At 49.6% G+C, this 27,759-nt stretch overlaps 1 protein-coding gene across 3 annotated transcripts; it reads left to right on the top strand.

Moving 5' to 3' along the window:
- The first annotated feature begins 1,882 nt into the window (after positions 1-1,882).
- On the top strand, positions 1,883-26,700 carry PITX2 (paired like homeodomain 2). Of its 3 annotated transcripts, XM_027103516.1 has the most exons (6): positions 1,883-2,088; positions 5,869-7,282; positions 11,076-11,131; positions 11,599-11,736; positions 22,814-23,019; positions 25,438-26,700. In XM_027103516.1, exons 3-6 carry the CDS (start codon positions 11,086-11,088, stop codon positions 25,999-26,001), a joined length of 954 nt encoding a protein of 317 aa, XP_026959317.1. In that variant the 5' UTR covers positions 1,883-2,088; positions 5,869-7,282; positions 11,076-11,085; the 3' UTR covers positions 26,002-26,700. The 3 variants fall into 3 exon arrangements, with proteins under 3 accessions (XP_026959317.1, XP_026959318.1, XP_026959316.1); XM_027103517.1 differs by lacking the exon at positions 11,599-11,736; XM_027103515.1 differs by lacking the exons at positions 1,883-2,088; positions 5,869-7,282; positions 11,076-11,131; positions 11,599-11,736 and adding an exon at positions 21,089-21,959.
- Positions 26,701-27,759: the final 1,059 nt, after the last annotated feature.

The raw sequence follows: 27,759 nt of genomic DNA, 5'->3' as shown, positions 1-27,759 counted from the left end.
CAAAATAAACTAATCACTCTATAAATATTAGCTATTACCATTATTACCAATTCAAATGATCAGGCCCATTTGGTATGTAACAGGTTTCCTGACTTCACTTTGTTTTCAATCCAAATGCTATTACTTCTTAAACTCAGAATTTATCAGGCCTCATTAGCCAGAGGCTTTTTCTCAGGGTCCATGTGAAGTTTAGAGCAGAGATCTGGGGAGCCAGAAGCATTGCCAGACTTTTTACAGTCAATGCTATTTAAACGTATCTGAATTAGAGTTCTGGTGAGTCCTCACTTGTCCCATCTCTTCTGTATGCTAGAGCTTACTAACAGAGCAACTTTCACATAAATGCATCAGAACCTAAATGTTGAGACTGTGATAAGAAGTACGAGAGCTACAACCACAAAACATCATTGAACCAGAGACCTATAGAGCAACGTGGTGAAGACCGTGATGAGGGGTAGGAATCTACACATACACCAAGAGCTTCAGGAGCCCACAGTGAGGAACTCACTGAGAGAGTCAGGGTGGGAGATCTGACCACTGCATCAGTCACTTCACTGCACTCAGGATTGTTTCTGCTGAAATGGCTGACAACCTCCAACGTCCTCTTCCTCCTTCATTGCTCTAAAGGCCGCTCCTCCAGAAATGAGAACCCAGCAAAGAGAATATCGTCTGTGAGAAAAGCTGTTCCTATTGCTGCAAACAGTGGCTAGAAAGTCCAAGAAAGTTTACAAACTACATTTGTAGGATGATATTAAGTCAGATGCATTTCAAGTATGATTTATTATACAGAAATGATCTTACTTTTTATATTTTGTTGTCTGTGGTGGTGGTGGTGTTAGTGGACACAACCCGCACCACAAAAAAGTAAAAGGAGTACATATAGTCATACGAATTATTATTACTTGCAACAATCAAACTGGAAGTTCTGAAGGAAGTGAAAACTGAGAGCTCTGTATATTAAACTAAAGATTTCTGTTATTTGAAAATCAAGATTATACTGGCAGAAAAGTCTATTTCAAAATCAGCATAGTAACTGAACTTGCCCTATAATGAAGGTGGATTCAAACAATGATGTGAAGTCTGGTAAGAACTAATAAACCCTAGCAGATAGTCTAGAAAGGCCACACGCAAACAATATTATACCTCTGAGCTTACAGAAACAGTCAACCCAAGGGATTTACCCCCAGTTCACCATGCTGCTATGGCTTTACCTTCTAAAGTTGTTATCAGAAATTAAAAGAAATTTCGTATAGCTACTTTTAATGGGAACTCAGATTGATTGATGTACATAAAATATACAAGGGAGTTTATGTCTTATTTATTCCCATTATTATAAATGAAATGAATGACTGAAAATTGTAGACTTTGTGGGTCTTCTTTTCACTGATGAGACCAAGGTATTCCTCCTCTTTATTGCCAATAACCATGTTGACATATTTTTCCTAATTCTGCATATACTGAAACTAAGTGGTTACAAACAGAACCCAGAAACCTAATTTGCATTCTAATGAAATGATCCTAAAATTATTCTTTTTACTGTGGTTTTACCCACTGCTCCACAGTGCAGGTTCCTGTGGGTCTCCTGCTTGGAATGATTCAATGTGGATGATAACCAGAGTTGATTGAGGAATCCTGAAATTGGGGATTCTGATTACTAAAGCAATCTGTATACCAATCTACTGCATGAGTTCCTCTTTATTTACAGTTTGGTAAAGATTGTAGGTGGAGATGTTGCCAGCACATGTGCACAATTGTTCAAACAGCTTTGAAAGAGGAATGAGTAAGAGAGAGAGAGAGTGGTATCCAAGTTCAAATCAGGCAGGCATTTCAGATTTCAAGAGACAACTGAAAAGGGAACATCTGTTAGATCCCCTGGGTTTGAGGACAGTCTGTGTAAGTTTTCGTATCTCTGAGTATGTGCACATAGTGGAGAGGGTGGAGCCTTCCAACCTCAAATCTAAAAAGATTGAGAGATTGTGGAAGGCCCAGATGTGCCAAAGGTCAGAAGGATCAATATACAGACCCTACCATGGGGGGCGGTGGGGGGGGGATTCGAATAGAAAACTGCTGCAGAAGGGAAGCCAGTGAGAGGTAAGGAAGTTCCTGAATAATTAAAAAGTTCAGGATAAGCAAACTCAGTTGCCACGGGGGAAGGAGGTGGGATGGGGGATTAAAAAAAAAAAAAAGCAGTTGATGTGGTAATTAAGAATTTGGTGAGAGCCTGGGCAGGTCACCTCCTTTCTCAGATCAGAGCCCCATCAGAAATTCTTTCAAGTGTCCTTCTGCGTCGCCAAAGATGACAACAGCAAATCAATAAGTGCTTGAAATGAAAGGGGATGTTGGCGAGCCCCCAGGCTACAGATTTCCCGCTGCTAGCCTTTTCTGAACTCCTAGCGTGCCTTTGCACCGCCTCTCTTAAGAAGAGCTACCTTTTATTCCTATTCTCAGGACGAAGGTAAGTGCTCAGTTAGCATATCTATTAAATGTCGGCTCTACTTCCAGCTCTCGGATCAGGCGGAGAGAGCGCTGCTTCGGTTCACCAGCCAGCCGGAGAGTCAGGAGGAGAAGAGCAGGCTGGCCAGGCCGCCCGCGGGGCCACACACCTCCCGGGCTGGCCCAGCTTCTCCCAGGATTGAGCGCTTCTAAGTCAGAGCTGGAAGGTCCTGCCAGAGCAAAGGGCCAGAGCGATCGCGGCCTCCGGAGCGCTTCTTCCACTTCGTTTATTTACAAACAAGCACAAAATCATTAACAAGAGAAAAGGGCCGGCGCTCCAAAATTAAAGCTTGGGGTCACCGGAAACTCCGTTCTGAGTTCCAGACCTTGGTCTGTTACCCTTCCAATATTCATCTCTCCCTAATATGTCTTGATTTAACAAGCTTTCCAGGGCCCAACATCAGGAGGAGACGTTTTAATTAGGTAATTCATTAGTGAGTCAATACAGACATTTATATATTCTTTTAGCTCAAGTGGTTAAGTACTAATTTCGAAATGATTATAAAACACCAGAATAGGCAACGCATAGTAATTTTAATTTATATGCAAATCAATTGGTTCATCTTAAATGCCTTTTTAAAAAATTATTGTATTGTAGCATCGGAGGGACACCTCAAGCCGCCTGAATAGACAATTTGGAAACAAGACCTGGACCGGGAAGAAAATTTAGAACAGCCAACAAATCAATAATGTCTGAGGCAGTTAAACATCTCTAGCCATTGGTATTTACATACTCTCTTGTTGTCAGATAAGGAGCTGGGGAAATTGCTTGCCAGGGTTGAAATCATAATCCAGAATGAAGAAAGTAAATGGTAGCACGCAGGCAGTCACAGGCGGGCTTGAAAATAATACTGTACCTTTCCCAAATCCTAACTCTTGCGTGAGAGTGAGGTGGCGGATGTCGCCGCCCTACACTTGTCCTCGGTTTTGCCGAGTTTTGATCACAAACTGCTATGTCCTCTCTGAGCTTCACAATTCGATTCTATTCTAACAGTTCTGTCGCTGGCTTCAAAACATTAGAGGGAGGGGCATAATTCAGAATCTCACAAAAATTTTCGGAACCCCATGTAGCCAGCACCACTCTTCCTATGCTAATTTATTTGGAGGGGCGGTGTGTTATGTTTAATCCTCTGTGTCCCACACACATTAAATCCAATCATCAAAAAGACAGAAGGAATGGCTGGGGGAAATGGGCCAGTGCACTGGTTTACTGGAAGGTTATTATCTTTAGACATAGTTCAAAATTTTGGAAAAGTAAAAAGAATATATACTTCCGGGAAAATTTTTTTTTTAAGATATTCTAGAACAGTGAGTCTCACCAGGCGATCGGCTCCGGAGTTGTTTATGTAAAAGTGTAACATCCTTGAAATTCACTGATACATAAGGCCAGTGTCTCCCCACACCCGGCTCCCAGCCAGGCGATCTGGCCCTTAAGGAGCTAGTACCTTTGATGCTACAATCTTGTTTACATCTGCAAGGCAGGGAATTGCTTGCTTTGGTTGGACGCTCCCTCCACCCCCTTCTAATTTGAAGTAATCGGAATCTAAATACAATCGCCACGGCCCACTCTTCCATTTCTGCTCTGAAGAGGGAAAAACCTGAAATCCACGTCTTAAATCAGCTTGGTGGTCTGTAGCCCCCCCAGCACCCTGCCTCTCCGCTGCATGCCTAATGTATTCCCTGGTGGTTCTGGGCATTAATTAGTTGTTTAATAGGAGTATGACTAAAAATGTAAAAGAAGGATTAGGAGCGTGAAACGTATGTCCAGCTCCTTCCACACACTCGAGGAGGGAATGAGAATCATTCTGTATCTTCTATTTCTCCAGGAGCCATTTGCATTTCCCACCAGCTGCTCACTTCAGCTGCACTGGCGCTGGGCGAGGCGAGGACCCAAAAGCTCCGCGCGGTGTCTGCGGCGGCCGGGACTGGGGTTAGCCAGCCCCTCGCGGGCGAGACTCCAGACAGAAGGGGGACGAGGGGAATGTGAGCTTCCCGGAGCCCCTCCATCCCAGCCCTGGTTTGCAAACCTCTGAATCCTGAAAGGGGGGAGGAGGGGGCACGCGCTTATCTGCGCGTCTCTGCAGCGCAGTCCCTTTCTCTTTCCCTTGTCTCTCTGCGCGTCTCTGAATCTTCCCGTCTCCGGTTTTCTCACTCTTTTCCCACTTTTCCGTGAGATGCCTCATCCTCGCCTCCAGATGCAGGCGAGGCTGTTCTGCTCCGAGCATCTCTTAATCTCTATAAAATGAAAAGAAAAGAAGGAGGGAGACATTTAACCCATTACTCAGGGGGCTGAGGAGGCAGCAAAAGTCTTTGATGGGCAGAGACGAAAATGTTTTTCTTGGACTACATTATGTGGTATGCTGTGACCTTAGATTTCAGTCGTGGGACTTGAAGAAATTTGATTTTCTTGCCTCAGCAAGATTTCAGAAACCAGAAATAGAAATTCTCAGAGACAGAGGAGAAATAAAAGTAAAAACAGCACGTGGGCATTCCCCCCTCATTTCTCTCCCCTTAAATAAAACTGTCTTGAATTTCCACCGGTAAAGAGAGAAAGTTTGAGTTTTCACGGATGTTACGTGGAGGTTAGAAATGGCTTAAAAATGTAGACCTCTCGTCAGTTTTCTTCGTGGCTGAAGAGGCTAACCCGTTCCATAAAATGAGTCCATCTGTCGACTGTTAGCTATTTCAAAGTGAAGGGATTTAGCACTCAAAACAAATTGAGCGAGTTTGTTTGCCTGTTTTTACTGCTAACTCAAATGAATTCAAAACATGGAGTAATTCAAGAAAACACATAACATGTTCCAGACAGCCCCCAAATGTAGGAAAAGCCCAGCACCTATATGGTGACCTGGGTTATTTTAAATGCCAGGCTTTCAAAAATGTATACATTTCACACATGTTCCCTCAATGTCATTATATTTTCTTAAAATTATGAGATTTGGTATACTGATTTAGGAAGAATCATACAACTTTTACAGGGCATTTTATCCTCTCTTGAGGACCAAAAGGGGGGGACTCTCTAATGGCAGGCCTGGCTGAGTTTTGCTCCTATGCAGGAAATAATATGGGCGGGAATACGGAACTGGGAGCTATGGCTGTTTTCCAACACTTTCCAAAAACATACATTAACAGGACGCCCTTGAGATTAAAAGTACTTTGTCTAATATGCCTGGCAGAAGCCTTCGCACCTGGTCTTCCAGGCGAATCGTGTTTAAAAGTCCTTCCACTCAAAGGCAGGACAGAGCAAAAATATCCTCTCACTACCAAAACACAAGCTCTTGCTGGAAATCGGAAAATCAGGGTTTAAAAGTAGGGCACACTTTTCGGGGTTGTGCGGGAGGGTGACCCCTCTAACTTCACACGTTCTTCGATTTTTAGGAGCAAATGTTGATTTGAGGGGAGCTTCCTTCCCCCCCACCCCATCATCCCTTGCAATTTAATACCATGCTCGCCAGGAACCTTAACCTCGTCATTTTAAAAAATGAGATAGCCGTGACCCGGAGTGAACTTGTTGAGTGTAGGTACAGGAGAGGAAATTCTAGACTCAGTGAACACCCGAGCCTCGTCCAGCGCAATCCCTTCGTGCACACTGGTCAGTGCGCGGCCATGCCCACCTGCGCGCCGACACCGGGTGCTGCGCTTCTGGTCCACCCGCCTTGACCTCGGGCCCGGTGTCCCGGCTGGTGGTGCTGGGCCAGGCATCCCGGCCTTCCCCGGCTGACTAGCCTTGCTCGCTCCCTTCTCGCTGTCTCTCTCCCACCCTCTTCCCAAACCCAGTCACCCCACCGACTCCCCGCTCATCCCCACTTTTCCGGATATCTCCTCAGTCATCCTCTCTCACCCCACCCCGCCTGCCTTCTCTCCAGCCTCCAGTGTCCCCCGCAATTCCTGGTTTCTATGACCTCTTTCGTCAACCCTGCAGGCCTGAAAGAAGGTCACACAGAGGCACATTCAAACTCACACCCCACAAGCCTTGCCCCCAGATAAACCCATGTACACTGTCCTTTGTTCCATTTCTTGGGCCACTTTCTCCATCCCTTCCTCCCTACCCGTCTGGGTTTGCCACCCCACCCCCCAGGAGTACGTTTCCGTCTCCCCGACGCCCTTGCGCTCCCCCTCTGATTTATTAGAGCTCCCGGTTTGGCGCAGATTCCTTTTTCTTCTCCTCCTTCCCATCCTCCCTTCTTGTGCTCCTTTCCACAGTGGGAGTGCTTGCGCCTGCGGCTCACTCGGCTCCTGTCTAAGCGCCCTGCCCGGCTCCCTCTCCTGTTTCGCTCTCCCGGCTCCTTCTCCAGCTCCCGACTCCGCGGCCCGCCGGCCTCCACCTCTCTCCCCTGCCCCGTTTCCCGTCGCCCCTGCGGGCTCCCCCCGCGCTCGCCCAAGCGCTGCGCTCGCCCCTTGATCGCCCGCCGCGCTGCCGGCTCGGCTGCCCGCCCGCCCGCCAGCCCGCCACTGTGCAGTGGAGTTTGGTGGAATCTCTGCTGACGTCACGTCACTCCCCACACGGAGTCGGAGCTGAGGGAAGAGAGAGGGATGAGAGCGAGGGAGGGGAGAGAGAGTGCGAGAGCGAGCGAGAAAGCTGGAGAAGAGCAGAAAGAAACGGCCAGTGACGGCTAGATTCCGGAGGCCACTGCGCGCCCTTGGACCCCCTCGGAACTCGGCGCCCTCCGGAGCCTCGCCGCCCTCTCGGCCCGGCTTTCGGGCGTTTGCGGTGCAGCCCGTGCCTCGGTTCGCTGGAAATCTCTCCGGGACGCGGCGGGACGCGGAGACAGCAGCTCTCTCCCGGTAGCCGGTAAGTGGAGGCCGTCTCTCCCGCAGGGATGTGAGATAATGCGAGTTTGGAAATTTGTTCCACTTTGGAGAATCTTCACCGTAGGTGATTTGTGGCTCTTGGGGCTGCCTTTCCCCCGAGGTAACGCAGTTGGCAAACAGACCTCGCAAAGCCCTGTTCCTTTCGTCCCCAGTCACAGACGCTAACAATCTACGGGGTGCTGAAGTCGAGTGGGAAGCGAGACCATGGCTGGCATTTAAAAGGAGGTATCTTCCCTTAAATCTTGGTGCCAACACTACAGGGACAAATCCTCAAACTGAGGATTAGCATTCTCAAGATAAAGAGCTCTGTACAAAGTTTCAGCTATTGGAAGATTAGCCCCCTTCCCATTGTTACCAATTGGAAAAAGATTCCATCTTAACTGGCAGTGAGTGACCTCTCAGGCCCAAGCGAATTACCTGGGAGCCAGGCCTGAATGCCAAGCTCACACAATTACTTCGGATTATAAATCCTTTAAATTGATTACCAGTCAATTCCAATCTTGCACTTCGGGAGATACATTTTAAATGGGTGCAGGGGAGAGGACTGTTTTCCAACCGTCCAGCAAGAAAAAAATTATGATTCTAAATCTGAGAAGTATGTTTCTCTTTTTATTACAATTTAATGATTTTACTTTCCTAAGCAGTTTAGAAATCAAACCATCATAGGGTAGTGTGATTTTTATTTTACTCTTTTTTTCTATTTGTGCAAGTAGCATGTCTTACTAAACTAAATTTTTAAAGAAATTTACTATCATGAATTAAAATAATATAGGAAATTCATACATTCTAAAATATTTTATGAAAAATTTGATTTTGAGAGATTTCCTTGCATTCTTTTTAGGCCATTAATAAGAATTAAAGATGCTTTTAATATCGTTTTGGAGGAAATCCATCTAAAAATTCAAATACCAGTTATGTCAAGGAAACAAAGCACTTAAGCAATATAGATTGAGGATTTTTGTTGATGTAACAAAATAAGCATACAAGGTTTCAACAATCAAACCTTCCCTAAAAATGAAATAGCTACTTCATTTATGGAATGTTTTGCTCTACCTCAGAAAAACTACACTTAAATTATTCAGGTGCTTTGTTCCTCAAGTTGAGCATGTTTGTCCTCAAGTGTTCCTGAAGCATCGATATTAATTGGTTTAAAAGAAGGCTTAAACTGCTAAAATACAGAACTATGTTAAGCAGTATTTTAATTTCCTTAAATGATTACCCACTGCAAATTAATTTACTGACTAATCTCACTAATTTAGTTCATTGAAAACATATGTTCTTGCCATGTTTATTTTTAAACTTTCCATTAAAGATTTTGTTATAGGGTAACAACTTGAATGGAAAGGAGGGAAATGTGAAAGGATGTGGAATTATTAGGACTATATTTCATTCCTGCAATTTCATCTTTTGGCAGTCAGCAGAAATAATTTTTAAGTAAATTGTTTTATTCCTTAGGGCTTGCCTGCCTGCCTTAGCCAGTGTGGCTCTGGGTGCTCCCATTAGCTGTGTCGTGCTTTTTAGTAAGCTCACAATAGAAAACTCACGTTGGCCAAAGCAAGATTGCCTGGCGTATACATTCCAAGCAGGACATGAACTTTTGGGGTGAGAACAACTTCCCAACGGGAAAAGTTGCTCATCTTAATTTGTGAGATTAGCCATTGAAGCCAGTCTCTAAATCCGGCAGCCAAATTTGTCTTGTAAGACTTGCCTTGACAGGGCAAGTTTAAGGATCAGCAGGCAGGAATTGGAGGTCTCTTTCTAAAAATTACCTTCCCCAGATATTTAGACTCAATTCATCTAGTAAGCCTGGTCATTATATGAAGGAGAAAAAAAAAGCAGGTTTCAGGACTCATTTTGACTGCAAAATAAATCCCCAAGTCATAAGGACATGTAGGAGTGAGCTAAGAAACACGCCTTGACCTTCTTTTCAGTCTTTAGAGAGGAGTTCTTGAAGATTTGTTTTTATTGCTTTGTTTGGTCTTCAGCACTGAAGCTTGGGAGTGGGGGGAGAATGTGTAATAATTGACTGACTTTACACTGAGCTACCCGATCTTTTTCTCTTGTATATTTTACTACTAAAAAAAATAAAAACTATTTGCAGTTACCATCTGCAAAGCTCTGGCTACCGGCTAATAATGCAGCCAATTCAGAAGTTAAAAAAAAAAAAAGATTATCGAAATGATGATGACATGCAAATTTCCCCTGAAATTATCATAAGTAAACATTTGAAGTCTGGACTAATAAAATCCCATCTGTGTTACTTCATATCGAGTTAGTAGAAAGCTGTGATAATGAATTTTGTAATATCTCATGAACAGACATCTCAATCAGGGACTAATCCTGTGATTTTACTGCAGAATCACTAAATCTGGAGCCGCCAAACTGCTACTTCTGGGCCCCCGGGCCCGCAAGCATCGGCAGAGCCCCCGCCCGCGTCCACGCTAGCGGGTGGGGGAACCGCCTGGCGGTCCCCATCCCTGGAGCCCCACGCCGCCGCGCGGGGCAGCCCCTCCTCTAGGCAGCGACCTTGGCCAGAGGCCCCTGGGCCCCGGCTCCTTCCAGGAGAGGCCGAGGAGCCGGGAAATGCGACTCCGCCAGAGCCAGACCCCCCAGCTCCCTGCCCAGCCTCCGCCCCTTGCGCAGCCGGGTATCGCCCGCCCCCCAGCCCCAGCCCCGGACCTGAGTGAGGTGGGCCCTTCCGCCGCCGGCGTACCCTGGGTAGCGTGGAGCGAGGCAGGCGCCGAGATCCAAGGGGCCTGAGGAGCGGGCACCTTTCTTTTCTTCCGTCTTTAAAGCAGCCGCGGCTCTTCTACCCACCCCGACAGAGCCCCTCGCCACCCACCTCTCCCGGTTTGCTCGTGGCGGAGAAGGGGGCGCACGTTAAACGCTTGGCTCGCTGCGTTGTGGTTGGAAATTTGGAGAAGATCTGGTTTGCCGGGGAGGAGAAGGGGGAGAACTGGAGGAGCCGGTCTCTCAGAGCTATTTCTCTGTCCTCGACGGGCAGTAAACCCTCCGGGGGACGTTTGCCACGCTCTCCTCAGTCTCAGTCACTTCACCCCGTTCCCCTGCTCTGCGATCTTAAATCATACTTTAGGGTAAATAAATGGCCGGGTGAGTATCTCCAGGGCAAAGTGTGGCTAAATATGGAAAAGTGGCTCCTGATGGATGAGAGGCCCGAAGCCAGCTCGCTCCTGGAGCACCCTAGGCCTAGGGAGTCCTGTTCGTTTCAGAATTACAGAAAATCGAGGGGAACTGTTATCTAGGACAGGAACAAGTTGACTCTGGCACTCTATAAATGTTTACTAGGCTTCAGCTAACGGACAGCCACTGTGCTGGCCTTCACGTGCAACTCTCCAAGGAGAAAGTCCTCTTCACTCATCCCCAAATTTTGTATCTGCTAAGGCTGTCCTCGTGTTCAGACGGGCTTTTAACCCCTGACACAGACTCCCCTGTGAGTAGTTCCACAGCCTAGGTTCCCAGAACACGGTGACTTGATCGGCCAAGAGCTCCTGGACCCATTTGCTGCAACTCTGGAGGCACATTCCCCCGCCCCTCTTTGGTAAACATTCAGATGTCCTGGACCAGGGGCAAGGGTGGGAATGAGGCTGGGCTGCCAGAGACTGTCAGGTTCCAGAAACACGCCTGAAACCTAGCACAGACTAGGCGCCTAATAGCTAGTGTCGAAGTCGTCTGCCCCGCAGGTAGCCTGCTTTGAGCCCTGCGCGCTCGCCCGCCGCCGCTTCTCACAGCCCTCCTTCTCTTCCGTTTTGCAGATAACGGGGAATGGAGACCAACTGCCGCAAACTAGTGTCGGCGTGTGTGCAATTAGGTAAGAGTCGTTTCTTCCGCCAGGGTCACCCGACGGGAGACCGCGACACGCGAGGGCGGCGAGAGGGCACTGGTCCCGTGGCGAGGCCGCGCGAGGGGCGCTTCCCGGAGGGGCCGGCCAGAGCAGGAAGGAAATCAGAACCAGGACGCCGGTGGCCTCTCCCAGTGGGGGGGTTGTGGATAGAGAGGGAGCTGTCGCCGCGTGTCGAAGCCCCGGGCCTCCGCCTCCCGACGGGAGCTGCCGGCAGCCGGGGAGGCGCGGAGAGAGAACGCCGCCCTGCGCCGGGTTGCCAGAGGGTCCGGGAGACGGGAGTGTCCTCCGCTCTTTCCTCTAACTGGGTCTTTGCTCTTTGTCCCTCTTTCTCCTCCGTCCTGCCTCCCTCTCCCACCCTCCTCGACCCCCGCTACTTTCCGCCGCCATCCGGGGCGTCTCTCTCCCGGCACGTGGGGCGGGCGCGCGTGGCCCAGGCGTGCAGCCGGCGGCCGTTGAATGCCTCTTCCCCAAAGACTCCGAAATCAAAAAGGTCGAGTTCACGGACTCCCCCGAGAGCCGGAAAGAGGCGGCCAGCAGCAAGCTCTTCCCGAGGCAGCATCCCGGCGCCAATGGTAAGGCCGAGAACGAGGCGCAGGCCGCGCGCTGGGCACCAGCCTCCGGTCCTCTGGGGCTCGGGTGAGGCGCACGCAGGCGAGGCCGCCAGACGGGGCGCGCCTGCTCGGAACTTGGCCCCTGGTTGGGATGGGAAGCAGCCGTCCAAGGAACGTTAATTCCCTTCCCCAAATTATACTGCACTCCTGAGACCCATCACCTCTCCCTCTCCCTCTCGCTCTCTCCTGATCATCTCCTGATGTGTGGCCTGATCTGTGCACACCCCCAACCTACCTCTGTGCCGCTAGCTGGCGTGGAAAAGTGGTCCAACAGCGACCTCTGTCGCTCACCACGTCCCACTGCATGCAGCAGCGGCAGGGCCCACTCCGTACCGACGGCCCTCGGCCGCGCCCCTCCCAGGCTTGTGGGCGCGGGGTTTACCGCGGAAGGCCAGTACGCGAGGCTCGGGCTGGCGTAGGTTCGCCCTGGCGGCGAGCTGACAACAGCCCTGCAGAGCCTGAGGGCCGCAACTGCGCGCAGCAGCCGAGGGTGGAATGGAGTGTGTGCCCCTGTCGACACGAACCTACCTGTTGTGCTGGTTGCGGGATCTCGGGTTTTGGTAGTGTGGTTGATCGGTTTCACTCTGGACAAGGCAAGGGATATTGCTGCTCAAAGTGTGCAGGCGTGTGTCAAACTTAAAACGTCTCCTACGCACAGATCTTGTTGAATTGAAACGTGTCTTTTAGGTGTGTGTGTGTGTGAGAGAGAGACAGAGACAGAGAGAGACAGAGAGACAGAGACAGAGAGAGACAGAGAGACAGAGAGGGGATGAGAGGACAACCTTTCCTTTGGAATACATGAAAAACTCAAATTTACCGTTCGTCTATTCTCCGTGTTTTCCAGGCCCCTTAATAAATAAGTGCCTATCCTTAGGAGGTTGTTGACCTTTGATAACGTGAGGAGATAAAGCCCTCACAGTCCTCGGCCCCTAACCCCCTCTTTCCGGATTAAAGTGTAAGGATACAAATGTAATGTGTGCTAGAGGGGAGCGAATTGGGACTCCCCGCCAAGTAAACAAACCGTATTACCGAGAAGAAAACAAAAGCCCCGCACTGGGCTTCCCAGTGAATCGGAGAGAAAAGCATCATTTGTTGGAATAAAACGTCTAAAGTGGTGTGGAGCACAACGGCCTCGACACTGCGCAATATCGCTAAGTCCTCCTGCTGGGCCAGTTAAACGCTCACTTGTCCGGGATTAACCCCATGGGGTTAAATGGGGCCATGTAGAGATAACGTCGGGTGATTTCTGTCATTAAGATTGTGTTAAATTCTTCTTCTGTTTGATAATCGGTCGTAAAAATAAATTATTACACCAGAGTATGTTTGGGATATGGTTAAAAATCAAGAGCAGCGATGACTCCCGGGGAAAATGCTTTGTGCGTGTTCAGCGCCGGCTCCGGCCAGGCTAGGGGAGCTCCCCAGTCTCGCTTCGCACAGCGCGGGCCGGCCGCGGCCCAGCCGAGGTTGACATTTCTCGCAGCGCTGGGAGCCGAGAGATGCAAAATGTCTCCTCCCACCCCCACCCCAATCCAGTGTTTTCTTGACCCCAGGAATGGTTTCTGAGGACAGGTGGCTTCCACGAGAGCTTAGGACCCCTTGGAGGGGAAGCCTGAGGTGGGATGGGGGCTTCCTAGGTGGGCAAGAGGCGGCGGAGAGCCGGTGAGTCCTGTCTGCTCCTGTCACCGTTCAGGCAGGTGCTCCTGGGCGTTCGCTTTTGGTAATTAGCAAACAAATAAAGAGCTAGAAATAACAAACGATTGTTTTCTTAACCATTATGTTCAGGCCCGGATTATTTTAGTGCAGTGATAGGCTCTTCCCCACACAGCTAAGTCTGTTTTCTACTTTTTGGACCGAAGAGGAAAATTGCTGCCCAAACATGTTTAATGCCATTAATTAAGAAGAGACACGTGATAGGAAAAATGCTGAAATTCTTGATTTTATTGGCGTTTAGGGAATGGGATTAGACCAAAAATGTCACACACGAGTGGGCAAAGCCATAGAAGGAAGGTTGCCACAGTCCCCTTTACTGAGTAGAAGTAAATTTAACTTATGGAATATGCAAACTCCTATCGACAGCCTGCGAAAGAAAGAAAAGAAAAGAAAGAAAGAAGGAAAGAAAGAGAAAAATGATTTTTTCTCCTTAATTTTTTATAGTTTTTATTTGCTTTTTTTTTTGGCTTTTAAAAAGAAAAGTGTTTACAATGACATGCGATTTTCGAAAAGGGCCAAGCTATTCTATTATTGGCACTATTCTCCCTCATCCCCCCAAAACACGGTGTCCTCATTGAAGACTGAAAACGTTTTCGGAGTTGACAGTGTCGACCTCTGGGAGGCCCGACCTCTGCGTCCCATCGCAAGCGAGTCCCCATCCCCTTGATACCCACAGCCTGGCTAGAACCCCGAAACGGGAGGGGGCAGGGAGTAGGCTGAAGATCCCCTAAAGCCAGGGGTTTGAGAGAGGGTGAAGAGAGGGGTGGCTAGGTATGGCAGGTGAAGACAGGAAGAGTTGACAAGTTAAACAGCATCCCCCACACAGAAGGGGCAGAGGCCCGCTTAGAACATCCCCCTGGAACAGAGGTCCTTGGCTTTTCCCCGCTTTGGGTGTCCCGAAAGGAGCTCCGTTTGGAGGAACTCAAAAAGTTGTCTTCGCCTTCGGGAAGAGGACGGAATGATCCTCCCCTGTCAATACCTTTAAAGTTTAGGGGCCGTGGCTCTGGATTCGCAGCTGGAATCGACCGAGCTGCCGCCTTTCGGTCTCCGCGCCTGGCTTCGCGACCGGACCGGGGGCGGGTACCTTCGCCGGGCCTCCCCCAGTGATGCCATTAATTTTTAAATCGTTTTGGCAGAGCAGTTGGGCTGAAAGTGTTCGACCCGGGCCTCTGGTGCGCGCAGACTTCCTTCCCTAGGGACAGGGACTCCAAGGCCCCGCCGCGACACACACCGTCTCCTGCGGCAGCAGCCGGGTGCCCGTCTTCTTCAGAGCACCCGCGGTAACCTCCGCCGCCTTGGCGACCGCAGAGCCCTATTCACTCAATCACCAAATGCTTGCGGAGCACATACACCGTGGATTCCTAATGTATCCCCCCCGCGCCCCCCAAAACAAATCGCCTGGTTTCCCTTCGCCGTTACGGAGCTATTTTAATGCTCACAAGGAGCACCGCGAAAGCAGCCCAGACCACCTCCAGCAAAAGGCAAAATGGTGCTGCGTGGGGCGGCGCTCCGGCTTGAGCGTGGTCAGAAAGAAGGGGGGTGTTTAGAAAGGTGGAGGGCTCTTAGTGCGAAGAGGGGTCAGGGGACCGGGGCGTGCTGCAGAGGCGTGAGGTCTCCGGAAGCGCGGAGCTGGGGAAGGGGAGAATTCCATTTTTTTTCTACCCACACCCCACCCCACGCCAAATCTGCAGCTTATCGGTAGAAGCTGCCTCTCCTTTCTGTGTGGGTTTTTTTTCCTCCCAAGAGGGGAAATTGTCCAAAAGTAGTCAGTCCCAGCGGATTTCCGCCCGCACAGTAGTCTTTACAGGTCGCGTTCCTCGGTACTGACGCGGTGCGCGCTCAAAGTTTCGCGAGGCTGGCTCGACTGTCATCCCGCACCGCCCGCTGTTAATATATGCAGCAGTTGTTAGAGCGACTCGGGGGAGAAGGAAATGTATAACGAAAGCTTATTCGTGAGCAGGAATATACTAATGGAACAATCTGATGTCTTCTTAATCCTATGTAAAAAGCTTTGTCGTCTTCCTAATATTGACTGAATGGGTAATTAATGGCTCTTCATCTAGGCGAATACCCTGTAATCCGAAGATAGGCAAAAGACAACAAGCCCAAGGTAGAAGACAAAAGGCCCAACTGCGGCCGCCACCCTCCTTCCTCCCACCCCCCGCTCAGCGTCTTCAAATGGGAAAGTTTCCTCTCAGGAGAAAAAGGCAAGAGTGGGAGAATATACATACCTTTCCTGGGCTAGACGTAATCACAGAAGCTGGCCGCCCCGCTCAGTTCTCCACTACTCCGTCTTTTCCCCACCAGTCCTTCCCTCCGCTTTTCTCTCTTCTCCATTCCTCTAGAAAGTCTCCCCCATTGTGGCCCTGACCAGCACCTTTTCCCCCAAGGCACCCATCTTTCATTTAAGGAAGTGCTTGATAACAGAGGACCAACATACAAGGTCCTCAGAAGACTCAGGCAAAGGACTGAGCTCCTTTCTGATCCTGAGGACGCTCCTTTCTTTTACAACTTAAGGCAGACAGTCTGTGAGGACTAAGGTAGTTGGGAAGGGAGGGAAGAAATGAATAGAAGGAGAGAGAGCAGGCAAAATTACGTGTATGTGTTAAACAGCGATAGGGAGTGATGCAGTCAACTTCATTGTGAGGATGTGACATGAAGAGTGCCCAAGATTCTCCCAGCATGTTTTTAACAGGCTGACATTTTAATTTAAACCTTTAGAAGTAATATATTACTTGTGTTACGACAATGAGGTGGGTTCCTTTTTTTTTTGTCAGCTGACAGTTTTTAAAATATTATTTCACTAGGGAAATAAAAGCTTCATCTCAGATTATAGGTGGGTATTTTTGGATTTATGTGATTTATGGTCACCATGACAACTAATGCTGAATGTTAGCTACCAGCATGTCTGGGAGAGGGAAGACAGAAAGAAGGGGAACAAGAGAAATAGAAAGGGAGACGGGACATGAGCTGAAGAGGGAAAATAGAGAAAAGAGAAAGGGGAGCATTTCAATCCACTTTTTTTTTTTTTTAAGTAACTTTAGTTAGTCCCTTGTCATTTCTATCTCTCTGGACCTAGATGTTGATGTTTATCTCATTCCTCTATCTCTCTCTTACCTCTATACACAAATATACCGTTCTCTTTATTTTACTTTTCCACGACTAGTTGCAGTTCGACGATTAAATGAGCCCCTAATAAACCTGTAGCATTAACAGGCTGATGTGAAAAGGCATTACAGCACGTGGGTTTAGTGATTGCAGTAGTCCTCCCACCTCCCCGAGCCCCCTCGAATCTCTCGCTCTTCTCTCCACCCGCCAGTGTGGGGTGAAGAGAACCGCCCAGCAGCCAGCTATCCCAAACTTGAAGCCACAGTGTGGGAACGGAAATATGGGGACCATTTGCAGGGACCCAGAGAGGACGGATGTTGCTCAGTACCTCTACAGACTTCTGATTCCGAAAAGAATCCGCCACTTTTTACAAACCTGCACTTTTTTATTCCATTTAGGGAATGGGGGAGGCGGAATCAGCCACAATAAAGCCTTTAATTTCTGGGTGCTTCGGCTTCGTGACTGGGGTGGGGGGAGGACAGTGAAGGGGCCCTTTCCAGCTTGATTTACGGGCAGAGAAAAGCCAGGCAGGGGAAGGAGGGGAGGCAAAGCCACTTCTCCGGGCAAGGTGCAAGGTCTCCCTCTGACCTCTGCGCCTAACACCGCACGCTCGCGCATACACACACTCACGCCTGTCACGTGCCTCCGACCTGAGTCCGGGCGGGTCTCGTCCTTGAGCTGGCCTGGACGGGAGCGAGACTACCACCCCTGTACGGCCTGACAGCGCAAGGAGACATCTAACTGAACCATCTTCCAGGTGAGCTTTGAGGACAGATTTTTTTTTTTTTCCAGAAGTCAAGGGTCACTTGCTTGGGTCCCAGTTCATATCCCGGCCGCCACAGCCGAGAGTTTGGCGGCGCTACCCAACCCATTCTCGCCGCAATGGCCAGAGGGCCTTTGTGCAACTAACCCTGAAGAGTGTGAAATTAAATAAGACCTTAAGGCTGGTAATCGGTGGCAAATACCAGCTCAAAACACGCCTGACCCCGTGTCACACATTTCCCTCCTCAAGGGTCTTTCTTTGAAAGAATAAGCAAGAAAACCCGATTGAGACGATCCCTGATTTCTTCTGAGTGGAAAACCCAAAGCCGCGCTGGGCTTCCTGTCCTTTCCCCACCGCAGCTGTGCAGCACCTCCAGCTTCCCCGAACCGACCATGCTGGGTTTTTTCTGAATTGGCAATTTCTGTGATGGAGGCTGAAGTCATAGTAATTTCTAGGACCAGTCAAAGAAGAGTGGGGGACAGGCGGGTAACAGTAGCTCTGAACTGACAGAATACCTAAGGTTCCCTTACTTCCAGCTCCTTTGTCATCTGTATTGCCTATACATTTGCACCCACAGGTTTTTTGTAGATTAAATCTAAAAATTGCCCACCACCACTAGAGTTTTAACTGAAAAATGTTTCTTCATTCCCCACTACACACTTGCCTTTCCTCATCTAGACTTTTCATGTTGGAGCACTCCTACCACCGGTGGAGTGAACGCTGTTGGGGCTGGAGAGGGTATCACCCAAACTCAGAGTGTGTGAAGTGATTAGAAGATTAGGAGAGAGTTGAAACTCTGGCTAGAGAAATGCAAAGAAATACCTCCCTGGCTCAGTTGGGGTTTTTCTTGGGGGGGGGATATATTATGTATGTGTATTTCTATCTATAGATAGATATATGCGTATGTATATATGATTTCATTTTTGCTTAACCAGAGTTCTTCAAATAATTTGTCTTTCTTTATTCTCCACTTGACTTTGCAATGGATCGATATAGTTTAAGATACCTTATCTTTTTAGGCTTTCAGGCTGATCACCAGCATTTCCACACGTTGGCACTACAGGGAGCTGTCGCTTGCCCTTGGATTTTTCACCCACTTTGGAGGCTGGTTTAGGTCCTTCAAACTGTATTTGCCTTGAGGAAAGTTCTGTTAGTCAACAGAGCCAAAGAGCTTAAATCAAAATTCCATGGGTTTAATGAGAGATGGGCTTAGACATCTACATGGCTCTGTGGAGCTTCTCAGCTCTTCTGAGTAAGGAGTTTTGAAAACCACTCAGAGCCTCCACCAAAAATTGCAACTCCAGGGTTTGAATGTTGAAGAGACAAGGAAAAGAAGTATGCTCACTATGGAGGAGAATCTTTCATTCTTTGATGTGATTGAGTTTCTTTGTGATATGAAGGCTTGAGCGTATGGTATTGTGGGGATTGCAGCTATGCTGAGGTTTAAGAGAAGATACTAGAATATGATTAGTAAACACATTGGGCAGAAAAGGGCTGGATTCATATTGACTTACTTATAGGTCATCAGCTGGCAGTGCAATGGGAGGAAATATTTACTTTACACATACACTTTATGGTCTTGGGGGAATTAGAGGAAATTCAATAAGAAAATGGTGAGAAACATTTAAAACCCTTATTTAAAAGACTTAAGCAAATTAGTGTCTTATCAGATTAAAAACCACTACAAATGTAAGAGCATTGTCTTCGGTGAAACACTGGGGGGTCTGAGAAGGAGATTCTCCACCAAATCTCAGGGATAAAATGCATCATTTAAGCACCAGTTAATGAGCAGAATGTAAATTAATTTAACCTTCTTTACCAACAGGCTGCTTATGTAACATGTATAATTTAGTGATAAGATTTCAGGACCTAATATAGCTGGACGTATGAGCCTCAGCTAATGCAGACCTGTCACATGAGGATGTGTTCTGCTCTAAGCAGGTGTGTGTATGCATGGAATGGGGTTAACTGGAATAAAAGGTTAAAACCAGAAATGCTGATTCAAAGCTTCCTATGAAGAAAGTTCCTCCTTGTAGCTAAGTTCTTCTTAAAGTGGCATGATACTTTGGGGAGAGACTGAAGAATTCTCATTTGGTTCTTGGACTGCTCTCAAGCTTGTTTAAAATGGGGGAGGAGTTGCAGATATGGTGGGGGGGAGGCGGGAGCAGGGCAAAGGAGAGACACATAGGTTACAAACGTATTTGTAGTCTGCTTCGTCCACTCTGCCTCAGATTGAAAAGTTTCCCAATCTTGGGAACAAGGACAAGGAGGGAGTTTTCTGAAGATACCTCATACTGGCGTTGCAAATCATTGACTGTAATGTCAAACAAATACACATTCAGGGATGATAACACTAACTCCACAATAAAGCAATCATCAATGCAGAAACCCAGGGGAGATTAGTTTGTGCTCTCCAGCTGACCTAAGCCGGAGGACAAAAGGACTTTCACAAATTATTTTGAATGATAACTTTGAATTTCTTTCTTTAATTTCTTTGGAAATAGAGCTGTAAAGATTTAGATGTCCCCAAAGGTGTTTTTTTCCTTTTGTTTTAAACAAATGAACAAGGCTTTGCTTTTCCTTGCTGAACGTTCTCCTAGGCTTTTGCCCACAACCTACTGCCTCTGCCTGTGGACTCCACCAATTCAAGCCAGCCTGGAGCTCCTAGGAATAGAAAATGACTTAAAAATTATCCTTGAAATTGGTTATTTGGCAACATTCTTAATTGTATGGAAATTCATTAAAGCATATTTTATATATAATTAGCTCAAGGTTGTTGATTCTACAGGCTTTATGGGTTTGAATCTGGTAACAAAGTAAACGAGAGTTCAATTTAAAGCGTGGCTCTCTCGGGTTAGGATGAGCTTAATACAGTGTATAAGGAATTTGAAAGCTCTCGGATATGTGTCTGAATCAATGTTAAGTAGAATGGATAAGCTTTCAGCATTTTGAAAATGCTGGGTTAGGGTTTCTAGTCTATTGTGTGTTTTCTGTCTGGGGACTAATAAGCATTACAGAGAACGTGATCTGAGGCGACTTTTTATTCTTGTATAAATCCAGAGTGAACCACCAAACAGTTGTTCGTTTAAAGTCAAGGTAATTTTCTTTTGACGGATCCATTTGCTTCTCGAATTCTAATTTATTAGCCTCTCTTGGCTCTGTCTTCTTTGCAATTAAAGTAAAGCTTCTTCAGATTAGCTCCGCAGCATTCACTTGACAGACTGTTTGGAAAATTTAAGATCGGAGAGATGATTTGTTGGTGTTCTGAAATATTTCTGGTTTTAAGTAGCATGTCTCCTCTCCATACGGGGGAGAAAAACACCTCTCGGTAGGAAATGAATGTAGTGAGACACAAAAGGAAGGAGGGGAGGGTGGCTGGGTGTCTTGTTGATCCTTATACCTCTCAGCCTTCGATCTTTCCGCTTCTTTCTGACGAGCCTTTTACTCCCAGCCGCATATTTCCACCTCCCCACCAGAACTAAAAGCCGGATCGTCTTTGGCCGGGCCGGAGCAGAATTCCCGGGAGCCGCCGGGTGTAGACTCGGCGGGCACAGCGAGGTATTAGCCCGGCCCCGCACAGCTGATAGGTGCAGACAGGACTGTCCCTCGGTCGCGGCTCGGGGGCTCCTGATTGGTGCGGAGTCACGTCACTCCAGCCGGCGAAGGGTCTGGGAGGAGGCGGGGAGGGTTGGGGAGGGCAGCGGCCGAGTGACGTCTCGGCACCAGGAAGCCCGCCTCTGGTTTTAAGATGTTAGGCCAACAGGGAAGCTTGGAGCCGCAGAGCTGGTCCGTCGCTCGCCTGGGTGCTGGGACCTGAGCTGCGGCGAGGCCGGGCTCGAGCTCGACCGCCCGAGGGAGTGTGCGTGTGCGCACCGCGGAGGGTGCGCCCAGAGGCCCGCGCCGCTGCCGCCGCCGCCGCCGCAGGAGATCTAGTAACAGCTACCTGTCCCTGTCACTCTTGACACTTCGCTGTCAGGGCTGCCGCGCGGGGGGCGGGCAGAGCGCAAACGGCGGCGTTAGCTTTCCTTATTGGAGGGGTACTGGAGGGAGGGAGGGAGGGAGGGAAGAAAGGGGTCTTTGCCCACTCTTGTTTCGCTTTGGAGCTTGGAAGCCTGCTCCCCAAAGACGCTCCGAACCGTGCTCTCCTACCCACATCCCCATGTCTCCTTTGGCCCGCTGACTTTCGGCCGCCGGACCCTTTCGCTTGAGCCTTCCGAAGGGGACTGGGGCGGCTCGGCTCGAGGACTCTGCCGGGGTTGTGTTCCCTGCTCTGCCCGCGGCGGCCACCGCGAGGAAACTCCGCGCCTAGAGCGGGAAGCGGAGCAGGCGGCGGCGGCGGCGGGGCTTCGGCCGGGCGGCAGCCCAGGACTCGTAGTGCGGCGCGCTCCTTCGTCCATGAACTGCATGAAAGGCCCGCTGCACTTGGAGCACCGAGCAGCAGGGACCAAGCTGTTGGCCGCCTCCTCGTCCTCCTCCTGTCACCATCCCCAGCCGCTGGCCATGGCTTCGGTCCTGGCTCCCGGTCAGACCCGCTCCCTGGACTCTTCCAAGCACAGGCTGGAGGTGCACACCATCTCTGACACCTCCAGCCCCGAGGCCGCAGGTAAGGCGCCGCGTGGCCCCGCGCCGCTCGGCCCTTCTCGCCCCCGAGGAAGTCGGCCCCTCCTGGGGGAGGCGTGGTGGGAGTGGTCCTGTAGCCCGCTCCCCGCAGAACTTCTGGAGCCAGGGTTGTGTTGACCCCTCGTCCCGTTCGCTCTGCCTGGACTGCCCGGCTGGTGTGGCGCGATCCACGCGGGCAGTTCTGCCGCCCTCCCTATTCCGATCCTGGCCTCCTTTCTGTTTTTTGGGTCACAAAATTCCCAGTATCTCCATTCGAGGACCTTCAGAGGCCGCTCCCCGAGCCCCCATGCGTCCCCTGTTCTGCTCTCGGCTTTCAGCTACCAAGAAGCTCCGCTTGTTAGAAAAATATTTGTGAAACTACGCCTCAGAAGAACAGGCGGTTTTCCTAAAGGGCAGAGGAACTTGGGTGCCTCGCCGAATCCCGAAGCCTACTTTTCCTAGCCTTCCGAAACCGCATCGAAATCTGAGCTTTTTACGAGGGGGTTCTGTAAAACGCGCGCGTGTGGGTGTCCCGGGAGATTTGGTGTGTCCACGCAGAAGCTTATAAATATACCTGAAAGCACAGGCTATAAAAATGAGTGTGCCGTCGCAGTGAGATAAACGTGTAAATAAAACGTGCGGCGCTGGGGGAAGAGAGGCGGTGGGGCGCGCACACCCACACTCACGTCTGCACACCCCGCAGACGCAGCTCTTTCCCTGGCCCGGAGCGGCCGCTCCACACCCTCCTCCCCCGCCAGGCAGCCCAGCTCTTCCCCGGCCTCTGCCGCCTGGTCCAGTTGGCGTTCGCGGGTAGCAGGTGGGCATGCTGACGGGGACCTCTGTGTGTTTCGTTTTCAGAGAAAGATAAGAGCCAGCAGGGAAAGAATGAGGACGTGGGCGCCGAAGACCCGTCCAAGAAGAAGAGGCAGCGGCGGCAGCGGACTCACTTCACCAGCCAGCAGCTGCAGGAACTGGAGGCCACTTTCCAGAGGAACCGCTACCCGGACATGTCCACGCGCGAAGAAATCGCCGTGTGGACCAACCTTACGGAAGCCCGAGTCCGGGTAGGAGCCCGCACGGAGGCTGGGAGGGCTAGCGGGGAGGGCGTTGCGGGGATGCCGGCCCTGTAGCCCGGGAGAGAGTGTGGAAGGCAGCGCTGTCCGGGAGGGCTCGGGTGGGTGCCTTTGCCAAGACAGATGGCCTCTCACGGCGGCCCCAGTTGCGAGGTTACAGCTCCCTCTTCCGAGACTGGCCGCGGGCCTGGCGCAGGCGCCGGGAGCGGCTCCGGCTCCACGCCCCGACCCACTGCGCGCTCCCAAACGCGGCCGCGTGCATTCCCCTACACAGGGCATTGTGTTCCCGGCTTGTATTCGCCAGACGAGCGCTAATAAGATCCGTCCCAGGCCAGGAGCCGAGGACAGGCTCCAACCTGAGCGCCTTTAACAAGGAAAACCCGCCTGAGACACGCAGGGGTTTGCCCTCCCTGGAAAACTTCCGCGCCAGGCCTAGCCCGGCCCTTTCTCTCCTCTCCTCTCCCTCCTTACACAGTCTTTGCGGTTTTTCCGCCATTCAGATCTCTTCCACACCCTATCCCCTGGTTTTGTGATCTGCGGAAGCAGTTTTAATACACAACTGCTACCCTGCCGGTCCTCTTAGAAAGAAAAGAAGAAAGACTTTTCGGTTTGGTTTATTTATCTTTTCTCAGGAGACTGTTACTCACACCCTTCCTCCCAATCATAATAGTTTTATTAAAGAAAGGGCTTACCTTTGTAGCAAATCTGTACTTTATGGATTGGCAAAAATGAACTTAAATTACCCAATATCCTGGTTTGTGCTGGTCGGCGGAAAACTCCAAATTTGTTAGGATTCTGGAAGCAGAAAACACGCATAGCAGGAGCCCGAGGCTTTGCTGTTAAAAAAAAAAATGCTCTGGATAGAAAAAGAGCCCCCAGTTAGAGCTGAGAAAACAGAAGAAAGCACTCTAGCAATAATGATGAAATGAGACCAAAATGCACTCCCAAAGCCGAGAGACCGAAGGCACTCTCTGAGTGGCATGTGTGTAGGGAATGAGGCTGTGCTAGTGGATAGATGAGCCAGGTTGAAGTTGGAAATGGTTTTAGTTTAACAGCGCAGAGCTACGGCTCAGGCCCGGACCGCGTGTTTTTTTGCACAAGGTCAGTTTTTCGTAGCTCTCACGCGCATCTGGGGATCGGGCCTCACACGTACTCTTCTCGCCTGGGCAAAGTTTAGACGGCCCAGGGTAGAAATGGCAAGTAATTAAAATGAAAACACAATCTATGGGGTCTCCGGAATCCTTCGGAAAACCCTCCCCCCACCCCCTCCGACTTCTCAGCAGTCCCTTCCAAGTTCCTGCCGCCGCAGCGCTGCGCTCAGGCTCCCTGGGACTACCTCCTTCCAGGCCCGCTGCTTGTCCAGCCGAGTGGGCAGTGAGGCGTCCTTTTTATAGCTGTCGGGTGCAAAGAGGAAGGGGGATAAAAAGGAAATCGAGAATGAAAGGGAAAAAGGGGGGGAAAAAAGCGGATTAGGTGGCTGGGCCTGGCTGAGATGTGTAATGTGAAACATCATCGGTGTCAGCTCGGAAATCTCGGGTCAGGCCTCGCTCCAATACACAATAACCGCCGTCTGGGGCTACGGGCGGGCCCGATGTGGATTGAGAATGGGGTTGCGTCTGGGCCACCGGACACGGGTGGGGGCTGGCGGGGCTGGGCGGCCGCCCGCAAAGCCCAGCGACTAGGCCGGGCCCGGCGGGAGCAGCGCCGGGCGCGCGGGTCTGGCCTGGGGTGGGCGGAGGGTATGAAGGACTGGAGCGAAGGGAGGGGAAGGCTGCAAAGCGACTCTTCCCGGGTTCCCGGAGATTTACACGCCAGGCTCGCGGAGTTTAATTAGCTGTCGGGGAGGTGGTCTTTTACTTTTTATTTGGTTATTTTGCTAGGCGAGGAAGGGGGTCGTGGCCTGGCGCCTGTTGAGGGCGCACGTTCCGTGGAGTAGGGGGTGGCGGTGGAGATTCGAGAGGGGAGGAGGAGTTGTAGGAGAGAGAGGTGGCCTCCCAGCCCCTTGCCCTCATCACTGTGGCTTTGGAATGCAAGCAAGTTTGCAAGGTGGCCGGGGAAGGGTTGGGCGGAAAGCCCGCTGCTCTGAGTTTATTTTGCAGTAAGTGTTTTTGGACCCTGAGGAGGACGTGGGTTAGTGAATAAGCCACTCGCAGGCCGCCAGGCGGTGTGCTGGGGTTTGTGGCACAACTCAGAGCCCGGGCTCACAGGCCTGAACCGGCCTGGCCCCCTGCGTTGGGACGGGGCTCTGGCAGCTTGGGGCACGGGGCAGTGGGGTGGGGGTGGGGAACTGTGGCGGGGAGGGTGTGCGGGTGTGTGTTCGAGCGGGGGTGGTTGCTGGTGCTTTCCCGGATCTAGGTTTTACTAATCCGATCTGTGGCGTCTGTTTGCTCCCTTGTCCTCCACCCCCAGGTTTGGTTCAAAAATCGCCGGGCCAAATGGAGAAAGCGGGAACGCAACCAGCAGGCCGAGCTGTGCAAGAATGGCTTTGGGCCGCAGTTCAACGGGCTTATGCAGCCCTACGACGACATGTACCCGGGCTATTCGTACAACAACTGGGCCGCCAAGGGCCTCACGTCGGCCTCCCTGTCCACCAAGAGCTTCCCTTTCTTCAACTCTATGAACGTCAACCCCCTGTCATCCCAGAGCATGTTCTCCCCACCCAACTCCATCTCGTCCATGAGCATGTCGTCCAGCATGGTACCCTCAGCGGTGACCGGCGTCCCGGGCTCCAGCCTCAACAGCCTGAATAACTTGAACAACCTGAGCAGCCCGTCGCTGAATTCCGCGGTGCCCACGCCCGCCTGTCCTTACGCGCCGCCGACTCCTCCGTACGTTTATAGGGACACGTGTAACTCGAGCCTGGCCAGCCTGAGACTGAAAGCAAAGCAGCACTCCAGCTTCGGCTACGCCAGCGTGCAGAACCCGGCGTCCAACCTGAGTGCTTGCCAGTACGCCGTGGACCGGCCCGTGTGAGCCGCGCACTGCGCCGGGATTCTAGGACCGTGCCGGATAGGGCAGCTCTGCCCTTGTTGAAAGACTGGGAATTACGCTAGAAGGTCGTGGGCACTAAAGAAAGGGAGAGAGAGAGAGAGAAGATATAGAGAAAAAGGGAAACCACTGAATTAAAGAGAGCTCCTTTGATTTCAAAGGAATTTCCTCAATGTCTGACATCTTTCACTAAAAAGTATTTCCAACAGTTGCAAGGACACACACAAATGTTTGACTGGATATGACATTTTAACATTACTATAAGCTTGTTATTTTTTAAGTTTAGCGTTGTTAACATTAAAATGACTGAAAGGATGTATATATATCGAAATGTCAAATTAATTTTATAAAAAGCAGTTGTTAGTAATATCACAACAGTGTTTTTAAAGGTTAGGCTTTAAAATAAAGCATGTTATACAGAAGCGATTAGGATTTTTTGCTTGCGAGCAAAGGAATGTATATACTAAATGCCACACTGTATGTTTCTAACATATTATTATTATAAAAAAAAGTGTGAATATCAGTTTTAGAATAGTCTCTCTGGTGGATGCAATGATGTTCCTGAAACTGCTATGTACAACCTACCCTGTGTATAACATTTCGTACAATATTATTGTTTTACTTTTCAGCAAATATGAAAAAAATGTGTTTTATTTCATGGGAGTAAAATATACTGCATACAAATTGGTCTGGATTCTTTCTGCCCTCCTCTGTCGCCTGGCCAGGGTTTCTCAGTCACTGCTTCCTAAACAAACCAGTTCCCTCTGCCTGCCTAGTCAAATACACAAAGCAGCAGTACTTATTTAAATTTGGTAGAAATAAATTATAGTCATTCATCAGAAACTAAAAAGAAAAAAGAGGTACTCTCAGAAAAAAAAAGGGGGGGTGGCTGCGAAGTCTGGTCTTGTTTCCCAGATTTTTCTTTGGCTTGCACCCAGAGGATTCCATTATTGCTAGCAATATAAGAGGGAAAGAAGAAAGGGGAAAGAAATTTAGAAAGTACATTAGCTTGGAATGACTCTCAAGTTTACTCCTTTGGGGAGGGGGGAACCTGCACATCCACTAAATTGTTCTGGAGAAGTATGTGTGTATGTATACATCTACAATTTATATACATTCCTCTCAAGAGGAATACGTCTCTAAGTTTACAAGGAAACACCTTCAGTTCAAAATATTTAGGCCTCCACGTTTACCTCTCAGGCTTAAGTAGAGAGATTCTTCATGTTATATTACATTACTATTTCCAAATCCTTTCGAGACATTAAAAGAAACAAAGACCATTTCTAATAACCACAGCCCTTTAGTTTCTCAAAGAGCCCAGGGGTTGAGAGGTTAGAGTGGAGTTTCCTGAGTCTTGTCGAGCAATATGTAGTTGAGGCAAAGGTCATGCTCCCCGTGTTTTGTTTTAAATAATATTGACCCATTAATTCTAAAGCTGCTTGTTCCTGAAATTATGCAGGATTATAGTTTGCAAACTGCCGGAGAATGAAGCAAACCAAGATGAATTACAGCCCTGGTCCTGCCTCCCATCCTCTGACATCTAAACGGGGAATGAGTTTGGTGTGAGGGTTTAAAAGAACGTTAAGCACCCACTCTTCCTTTGTTGGTGGTTTTCAGCTTTTTTTTTTTTTTTAATGTGAAATTACTTTTGTAACAAATAGTAGCAAATACGACTTAGTCCTAAAGAAGTCATCACCGTGGCGCAAGGGAGGTCGGTGTGTTAGGCGTGAGGGTGAGGGGTAG

Source organism: Aethalodelphis obliquidens, unplaced genomic scaffold, assembly GCF_003676395.1.
Source record: "Aethalodelphis obliquidens isolate GAN/ISIS:26980383/991018 unplaced genomic scaffold, ASM367639v1 scaffold6, whole genome shotgun sequence".
Classification (NCBI taxonomy): domain Eukaryota; kingdom Metazoa; phylum Chordata; class Mammalia; order Artiodactyla; family Delphinidae; genus Aethalodelphis; species Aethalodelphis obliquidens.
Note: the sequence above shows the minus strand (reverse complement) of the source record. Positions and strands in the feature narration are given on the sequence as shown.